The sequence below is a fragment of the Mesoplodon densirostris genome, chromosome 10, assembly GCF_025265405.1.
Source record: "Mesoplodon densirostris isolate mMesDen1 chromosome 10, mMesDen1 primary haplotype, whole genome shotgun sequence".
In the NCBI taxonomy this organism is placed as follows: domain Eukaryota; kingdom Metazoa; phylum Chordata; class Mammalia; order Artiodactyla; family Ziphiidae; genus Mesoplodon; species Mesoplodon densirostris.
The window spans coordinates 31,353,679-31,362,978 of NC_082670.1; the positions used below are offsets into that span (position 1 = coordinate 31,353,679).

Genomic DNA, 9,300 nt, shown 5'->3' on the forward strand with positions numbered 1-9,300 from the left:
ACTTGCGCCACCAGGGAGGCCCAACACGCACTTTTTAAAAGTAGTTTTCTATTATGGTTTATCATAAGATACTGAATATAATTGTGTGCTATACAGTAGGACCTTGTTGTTCATCCATTCTTGTTCATATAAAAGCTTCCATCTGCTAACCCCAACCTCCCATTCCATGCCTCCCCCATCCCCCTTGGCAACCACTGGTCTGTTCTCTGTCCCTGATTTGATTCAGTGGTTCATTTGTCATATTTTACATTCCACATGTGATTATCATATGGTATTTCTCTTTTACTTAGCATGGTAATGTCTAATTGCATCCATGTTGCTGCAAATGGCATTTCATTCTTTTTAATGGCTGAGTAGTATTCCCTTGTGTATATGTACCACATCTTTATCATCTGTCAACAGACGTTTGTTTCCATGTCTTGGCTATTGTGAGTTAGTGCTGCTGCAGACATAGGGGTGCATCTATTTGAATTAGTTTTGTCTGGATATATGCCCAGGAGTGGATTACTAGATATGTAATTCTATTCTTAGTTTTCTGAGGAACCTCCATACTGTTTTCCTCGGTGGCTACACCAACCTGCATTCCCACCAACAGTGTAGGAGGGTTCCCTTTTCTCCACACCCTCGCCAGGCTTTTGTTATTTGCAGACTTCTTTGTTTGGTTTTGTTTTGACCACACAGCACGCAAGGATCTTAGTTCCTGAACCTGCACCCACTGCAGTGGAAGCACAGTCTTAATCGCTGGACTGCCAGGGAAGTCCTGTTATTTGCTTACTTTTTAATGTGAGGTGGTACCTCATCATCATCTTGATTTGCATTTCTCCAGTAACTATGTTGAACATCTTTTCATGTGCCTATTGGCCATGTGTATGTCTTCTTTGGAGAGATGTCTATTTAGGTCTTCTGCCCATTTTTAAATTGGATTTTTTTTTTGTTAGTAACTTGTATGAGCTGTTTGTATTATTTTGGAAATTAAGCCCTTGTCAGTTGCATCATTTGCAAGTATTTTCTGTTCTGTAGGTTTTCTTTTTCTTTTACCGTTTCAAGTTTCATTAGATCCCATTTGTGTGACTTCTAAACTTATCAGTGACCTTTTAAAAACTTTTAAAGTCCTACTATGTATCACGTTATCTATACTCAGGACGATGGCAGGTTAAGACTTGGGAAACAAACTAGGGAAACTCCAAAGGCAGCATTATACATACTTGGGGGGGGGGGCGTCCCACATGATTTGAGAGAGCAGAGGCATATAAAAAACCTGCATCATCTTTATTTTGCATACTTTAATTTCAGAACAAACAAAAAAACACAATACACAACATTCAAACCCCATGTCAAATGTGGAAAGAAATAGGGCTTGAGGCCCTTATATCCTGCCTTAGACAGAAGGACAGAAATAAAACCACTAGACATCAGCAGAAGGAACCAAGTGGGCCAAGGCCTCTGGGGCTGCTGCTGGGGGAGCCATGGGGACACTATACAGAGGGAACAAAGTCTGCAGGTAGAAATTCCTAATCTACTTCTTCCATGCGAGAGGCATCCTCATCGCCCTCAAGCGGGGGGATCTCATCGGGAACAGCAGTACTGGGCTCCTCTGCTGTCACTTCATCGTCATCAATCCCTAAAAGTAGGAAGAATGCCACTTGAGATCTGACCCAAAAAGCACTCAGTCCAATCTGCCCACCAGACCAGTTCCTCATCTCCTTGCCACACTCAAGAGGACAAGAGTACTCACCCAAGCCTAGCTTGATCATGCGGTAGATGCGGTTGGAGTGGGTCTGGGGATCCTCAAGCGAGAAGCCGGAAGAGAGCAGTGCAGTTTCGAACAGCAGCACCACCAGGTCCTTGACAGCCTTGTCATTCTTGTCTGCCTCTGCCTTCTGCCGCAGGGTCTCCACAATGGGGTGGTCAGGATTGATCTCCAGGTGCTTTTTGGCCATCATGTAGCCCATGGTCGAGTTGTCCCGAAGTGCCTGGGCTTTCATGATGCGCTCCATGTTGGCAGTCCAGCCATAGGTGCTCGTCACGATGCAGCAGGGTGAAGACACAAGCCTATTGGAGATCGTCACCTGTGGACAGTCATAAAAACCTTGGGTTCATATTAAATCAAATTGCCACCTCGAGGCAAACGTGATACTTGAAGTTCTGTTCTCGGGGGGAAAAATACCTCACCTTTGTTAAGTTTAATAGAAACAGCAACCTTAAAATCTGCCTGGTTAAGAAAACAAAGGGTAGGATTGGCGCTCAACAAATTAGGCTGCCCCAAACCACTAACTGTATAGCAACCGGAGATGGAGGGAAATAGCCCTGAAGGCATCTGTTACACATCACTTAGTTCCAGAGTTGCTTACCTTCTCCACCTTCTTATCCAAGATCTCTTTCATGAGTTTGCAGAGGTTCTCAAACTTAGCCTTGCTCTCCTCCATCTTCTTCTTCTCCTCCTCATCCTCAGGCAGCTCCAGGCCCTCCTTGGTAACCGAGACCAGACTCTTCCCATCAAACTCCTTGAGCTGCTGCACACAGTACTCATCTATCGGCTCTGTCATGTACACCACCTCGAAGCCCCGCTTCCGCACTCGCTCCACAAATGCAGAGTTGGCAACCTGCTCTTTGCTCTCACCTGTAGGATTACTTAGTGTGACTCAAGGGCCAGAATGCCTCAACCTGCCAGTTCCCAGGTATCCTTGAGTGCCCTCCCCTTCTCCCCACACCTCTAAAGAGAGGCTTTGATCAGACCCAGGTTCCAACGTACCAGTGATGTAATAGATGGACTTCTGGGTCTCCTTCATGCGAGACACATATTCTGAGAGAGAAGTCATCTCATCTCCAGACTGGGAGGTGTGATAGCGCAGCAGCTCAGAAAGGCGTCGCCGGTTAGTGGAGTCCTCATGGATTCCAAGCTTTAAGGGTGGAAAGAAAAATACAATCTTGCTAAGAAATAATTTATCCTCTATGTGAGTAAGAAATAATCCATCATAATTATTAAGCCAAAAAGTACTTGCTGCCTCTTTACCTTTAGATTTTTAGAGAACGCCTCATAGAATTTCTTGTAGTTCTCCTTGTCTTCTGCCAGCTCTGAGAAGAGCTCAAGGCACTTCTTAACAATGTTTTTGCGAATGACCTTCAAGATTTTGCTCTGCTGGAGCATTTCTCGGGAGATGTTCAGGGGAAGGTCTTCAGAGTCAACCACACCACGGATGAAGTCTGAAATCAAGTACGTAAGCTCAGTTTTAAAAAGGTAGGGAAGTGGAGAGGATAAAAATAAAGGTATACACAGGGTTATCTGTATTCAACAGGACCAATTTTCTCACTGAACCTTCACTTGTTATGTTGCAGAGGATCCTTAATCTAAGATAAAGACTTCAGTCCCCTTGAGAATGCTGAACGCAAGTACATTAGGCCAAAAAGATACTCACTGAGATATTCTGGTATTAATTCATCACAGCTGTCCATGATAAACACACGGCGTACATAGAGTTTAATGTTGTTCTTCTTCTTTTTGTTCTCAAAGAGGTCAAAAGGAGCCCGACGAGGGATGAACAGCAATGCTCTGAATTCCAACTGACCTTCCACAGAGAAGTGCTGAAAGAAATCCAAGATAATCCAACTGTGTATTTCAAAATAAGAGTGGCTTTTTGTCCCAACCCCAAATTATCCAATATTTGGAACTAAAATCTTCCCCCTAAGCACCAGGAATAGAGTGGACGCTAAGGCAACTGTTGAGAAAATTTAAGCTCTAACGCCCTAAATGAACCCAACATGGTACAAGCTGTGTATAATTCCTGGGTCAATGAGGAAATCGTCAAATCAGGACCCCGGATGGGTAAAGCTGCCACAGTACAAGTGAGGTAACTGGGGAAAATGTCATTTCTCCACCCTGGAAAGGTCCATTAGCAAGTGAACTCATGGCATTCACAGCTCCCAGCTCCCAACCAGTTGGGTAAGTTGCATTTGCCCATTATCGGCTCCTCCTATTGAGCCAACAAGTAAGGCTTCTTACCTTCACTGCCAAGTGATCTTCCCAGTCATTGGTAAGGCTCTTATAGAACTCTCCGTATTCCTCCTGGGTGATGTCATCAGGGTTTCTGGTCCAAATGGGCTTGGTCTTGTTCAGTTCTTCCTGATCAATGTATTTCTCCTTGATCTTCTTTGTCTTCTTTTTCTTATCTTTGCCACTATCATCCTCCTCATCTGAGCCCACATCTTCAATCTTAGGCTTCTCCTCATCATCTTTATCTTCCTCTTCTTTCTCACCTTTCTCTTCCTCTGCCTCATCATCACTGATTTCCTTCTCGCGTTCCTTCTCCAGCTAAAAGTATCAAAGACGATAAATGCAGGATACAGAAAGCAAAAAACCAAAGGTCCATTTAGATTCTCTAAAGCATCTTCACTTGAGTTACCAGTCCATACTTACATAGAGTGTGATGGGATAACCTATGAACTGTGAGTGCTTCTTCACCACTTCTTTGACCCGCCTTTCTTCTAAGTACTCTGTCTGGTCTTCCTTAAGGTGGAGAATCACTTTGGTACCCCGCCCAATGGGCTCACCTAGAAAAAGTCAATCAAAATGGAGTAAAAAATGAAACTAAATGCAAAACTATAAAAATAATTGCTTTATAGATAAAATGCTCAAGATCTTTATTACTGTTTCCCCAGAATTCTCACCCAGACACCTTAAGAGGAAAGCCAACTTACCATGGTCAGCACGTACAGTGAAGGAACCCCCAGCAGAAGACTCCCAGGCATACTGTTCATCATCATTGTGCTTTGTGATCACAACCACTTTCTCTGCCACTAGGTAGGCAGAGTAGAAGCCAACACCAAATTGCCCAATCATGGAAATGTCTGCACCAGCCTGCCAAAAAGTTTATAGAAGTCGAATGCAAGCTTCAAAGAAACAGCAAACCAAACACCAAAAAATACGAATGGTGTGTGCCTAGCTAAAATACCACATACCTGAAGAGCCTCCATAAATGCTTTAGTACCAGACTTGGCAATGGTTCCCAAATTATTTACAAGATCAGCTTTGGTCATGCCAATGCCAGTGTCTACCAGAGTCAGGGTGCGCTCCTGGGGGTTGGGGATGATGTCAATTTTCAACTCTTTACCACTGTCCAATTTGGAAGGGTCTGTCAGGCTCTCATAACGAATCTTGTCCAAGGCCTGGAAACAAATTGCAATTTTACAATTCTGCTTCCTTAAAGCCCATTTCACCCAAAAGAAAAAACTTTTTTTATTCCCAAATACCCTCAATCTGATTACCCATTTAACTTGTAGTTTGACAACCGCATCCAACTATAGTCTCTATCCACCTACCCACCATGGAATAAAGCAAACCTTTTTGTAACTGCAGCAAATTTATATCCCTTTCAACACTGAACACCACAAAATGCCAAACCACCCCGTCTCCTTTTTTTTTTTTTTTTTGGGGGGGAGTACTTGAAAAAAAAACGCCAATGAAAACACCCAAGGCACTCACATCAGAAGCATTACTGATCAACTCCCGAAGAAAAATTTCCTTGTTGGAATAGAAGGTATTGATAATAAGAGACATGAGTTGGGCAATTTCTGCCTGGAAAGCGAAAGTCTCCACCTCCTCCTCTCCATGGTGCACTTCCTCAGGCATCTAAAATAAGAAAACTCAAGAATTTAAGACTCCTAGAGTTCACCCCGGTTACAATAAAGACATTAAGAGATTCAGTTCAAACTGTTTTGAGCTGTGTACTGAAACAAAATCCTTTCCTGTAAAAATTTCAGGCTGCATCCTTAGACGCAAAACAATGGGGAGAGGTGGTGCGCCTAACACACTCGATGAAACGTGTTAAGGTTTCTTGTACTTTGGAACCGAACTACTGTTGAAATGATCCATGGATCAGCATCACCTGGTAATTTGTTAGGCATGCAGAGTATCGCCCCTAACCCAGGTATCTCGAATGCAAGTAATAACCCCGGTTAATTCACACACACATTTAAATATGTAAATCACTACAGTTCTACCATTTTGGGTGGGACGACCTCCAACATGACTAGTTTTACGTTAAAGGACAATGACTTGAAACTGCTCTCCCTTGAGGCATCTCCAAGCAGATGTGGGATTACTGCCTCACGTGGTAGGGGAAGCTAACTCGAGAGATCGGTGGGATGCCCACCCAGGGTGCCTATTAAGACAAAGAACCGATAAAGCAAGAGCTCCACCGCGACCCCTGAGCACACGTCACTGAGATGCAAGTCCAAACCAAACACAACTAAGATGGTGGCCGTAGTCGGCTGAGCCGACTCTAGTCCTTGCCGGACATGCGTCGGCCAGGACCACGCGGGAAGGGGGCGCCACCGCGCAGCCTCCCTTCGCCCCAGCATCCGGGCACCAGGGCGGGGCACTGGGCTCCAGAAGCTTCCAGAACAATCTCAGCTCTCGAGAAGGGGCGGGGGAGGAATAAACCCATGAATCCCAGAGCCTGCCCCCTTCCCTCTCCCGTCCCTCCTCCTGCACCAAGACCGCAGGCCAGAGACGACCGAAAACATCCCTCGCCGCAGACCCTCCCGGAAAGCACCCGAAAAAACTTTAAAACCGCGTCCAATAGAAGAGATGACAAAACCTGATCAGGACCGAGCTGTGCTGACTCACACCGAGCGCGCACACCCACAACCCTTGGGGACCCTCCGGCGCCCCATAGCCGCGTCCGGAAGTGGAGAGGCAAACATGGCAGCGTCCCGGGCCGGCGCGGCCACCACGTGCAGCTGCCCACTAGCCCAGACCCACTCCGCGGCCCACCTCGCCCATGGCTAATAGCTGCCTAGAAGCAGCCCCGCCACCAAGCACAGAAAAGAGGCTGAACTCAAGAGCTCCCCCCCACCCCCAACAGAAAATGGGAGCGTTATCCCAAAAGCCGCCCCAACACAACAAAATGTGGGAGTCGGAAAGGACGCGAGAGACGAAAACAACTAGGAAGAACAATCTAACCTGAAAAGCCCGGAGAAGACTGCAGCCTTACCTTAAAGAATAAGAATCGCAGACACTAGAGAGCTGAGCGGGCAAGGACTGCCTCAACCTCACTCGCCGCAACAGAAGCGCACTGGGGTGACTCAAAAGAACGGTTATGCGCCCCCAGTCGCCTTATATAAGACGAAGCACAGACTAGCTGCCCGCCCCCGGATCCCTCCGCCTTAAAGGAGGATGCCTGTCAGCACCGCACCTGCCGCCGCCCGCCCACCTTGACGTCATGGTCCAAAATAGGGGAGGGGGCGGTGAAGAACGGGAGCATCCGGCCTCAGTCTGCACGGGGAGCGCATGTATTTACTCGTTTTCATAGCCCCGTCTCTGCGCTTCCAAGACAGGACACCATCAGAAATAGATGTTGGGAATGCTCTCATGACGTAAGCGGCGGATCAGGGGCGAGAATCCCCACTGACCTCCGTAGAAACCTGTAGGGCAGGCGTCTCCACACCCAAGAGTCCCGGCCTCGAAGGACGCCTAAAAAATGGCCAACCACTCCCACCTACGCTCCCAGGCTCGATCTCCCTTTAGAATCTTCGCTACACATTCCAACAGACCGATAAGGGGAAGGGGTCTTTTCCGCGGGCGGTGCGGAATCGGAAGCCCAACTCTGGGCAGGCCGGGGAATCCCGGCCCTCCCGGGGGCAGGGCCAGCGTTTCGCCGCGGGGCGTGGCTCCGGCTGCGGGAAGAGTGCCGGCTCCGGCTGGCGGGGGACTCTTTGCCTGCATGCGGCGGAAGGAGCCATGGCGGCGGCACTGCGACACTTCCAGCAGGTTCCAGGCCCGCCTAGGCGGTCCCGCCCCGCCCCCTTCCCTCGAGGCTCCGCCCCGCCCTCTGCGGCCTGGGCTGTGCCTCTGCGGTGGCTCCGCCCCGCGACCGTTCTGCTAGGATCCTGGGGTTGAAGTGGGCTGCCCTAATCCCGTTTACTGTAGGAAACTGCAAGGGGCACCCTTTACCCCACCTGCCAGGCCCAGCTAGCCCAGCACTCCGTCTGGGGTTGGGATTGACCCCACTTCTCCCCCATCAATCACACGGGCTGTTGGGGCAGCTCTAAGGGCGCCGCCTTCAGAGAGTGGAAACTGGGGATGGGGTCGCTACGCGATGGACCTTCCCCAGCTTCTGCAGCCTCCCACAGGTGTGGAGCGCAGAGACATGCACATCGAGTTCTCAGTCTGGTTTCTTTTTTTTTTTTTTTTTCCCACCCTCTTCTCTCTTTCTGCAGCTGCCTAGATCTGGGGAGGTTCGGGTCTCCAAGGACCCCTCTGCAGGGTGGCAGAAGTTCTTGGAGGCAGCATGAAGACTCTGGCCAGAGTGTAGCCCGCTCCAGGCGCCTGGAACCACGTCGTTACCCTTCAGCGGTGGCGCCGGAGGCTTCAAGCCACGGGCCTGCCCAGCGAGCTGCGGGACGCCGCGCCTCTTCTGGCTCTGCCCCTTTTGCGTGCCCTCCGGCTGGTGAGTTGTCCTTGCCTTTCCAAGGCCTCATCTTGGAAGCCTACTGGACCCACAGACCCTCCAGGAGAGAATGGCCACCCCCTACGCTGTGACCTTGTGGATGTCCAGCAACTCCCTTCGTGGCCCACTTTGTCGGCCCCTGGCTTGCTGGGGAGGGCTTCCCCCACCACCACCCGCCGACCGTCCCTCAGCAGCCCTGGTGCCCAGTCTTATTCTTTCATATCTTCTTGGTTTATGTGTTTAGTTTCAAGGAACAAAGGACCCTTGCTTTCTTTTTCCTCGTTCCACACTCCAGACCTCATCAACCCTGCCATCACTACCTCAATTTCATCTCTCCTTACACTTCCACTCCCCTTCTTTATGGTCTGGGAGGAGTCAGTGAGTGGGGGAAGGGCCGTGGTGCTGCTGCTAGGAGGCCCCCCCGGATGCTGTGTTCCTGATGGAAACCTCAACCCAGGAGCGTCACCCCGCAACACACCCTCCCTCCCCCTGGGCAGAAGGGGCCTAGTTAATTAAACACCTGCTCCCTTGTTCACAAAGAGGATTCACAACATCTCACAGTCCTGTAAAGAGGTGGGAGTGAATCTGCACATTCTAGAAACTGGGCGAGGAAGGCTTCAGTGAGTACCCCAGGGTGGGTCAGCTCAGAGCCTTTGCTCCGCTAACTCCCTTGCTCCCTGCTCCAGAAATGGAGTAGGGATGCTGTTTCTTCTCCCAGGACTCAAGCCCAAAGCAGAGCAAGAATCACTCCTGTGGACCAGTGTCAGGACCAGAGATTCCTCGGGGTTTTCCTAATGGGAAAATCTCAAATCTCGCACCAGCACAGAAATTCTGCTTCCTCTTCCAGAAATCT

At 49.0% G+C, this 9,300-nt stretch overlaps 1 protein-coding gene across 2 annotated transcripts; it reads right to left on the reverse strand.

The window, feature by feature from the left end:
• Positions 1 to 1,250: 1,250 nt before the first annotated feature.
• HSP90AB1 (heat shock protein 90 alpha family class B member 1) lies at positions 1,251 to 7,104 on the reverse strand. Of its 2 annotated transcripts, none has more exons than XM_060109462.1 (12): positions 6,993 to 7,104; positions 5,480 to 5,626; positions 4,957 to 5,163; positions 4,696 to 4,855; positions 4,415 to 4,548; positions 4,001 to 4,309; positions 3,417 to 3,582; positions 3,014 to 3,204; positions 2,753 to 2,900; positions 2,352 to 2,620; positions 1,736 to 2,069; positions 1,251 to 1,621 (listed from the first exon to the last, which is right to left on the reverse strand). In XM_060109462.1, the coding sequence occupies exons 2-12, from the start codon at positions 5,624 to 5,626 to the stop codon at positions 1,512 to 1,514; spliced, it is 2,175 nt and encodes a 724-aa protein (XP_059965445.1). In that variant the 5' UTR covers positions 6,993 to 7,104; the 3' UTR covers positions 1,251 to 1,511. The 2 variants fall into 2 exon arrangements, with proteins under 2 accessions (XP_059965445.1, XP_059965446.1); XM_060109463.1 differs by having other exon boundaries at positions 6,962 to 7,096.
• Between the last annotated feature and the right edge of the window lie 2,196 nt (positions 7,105 to 9,300).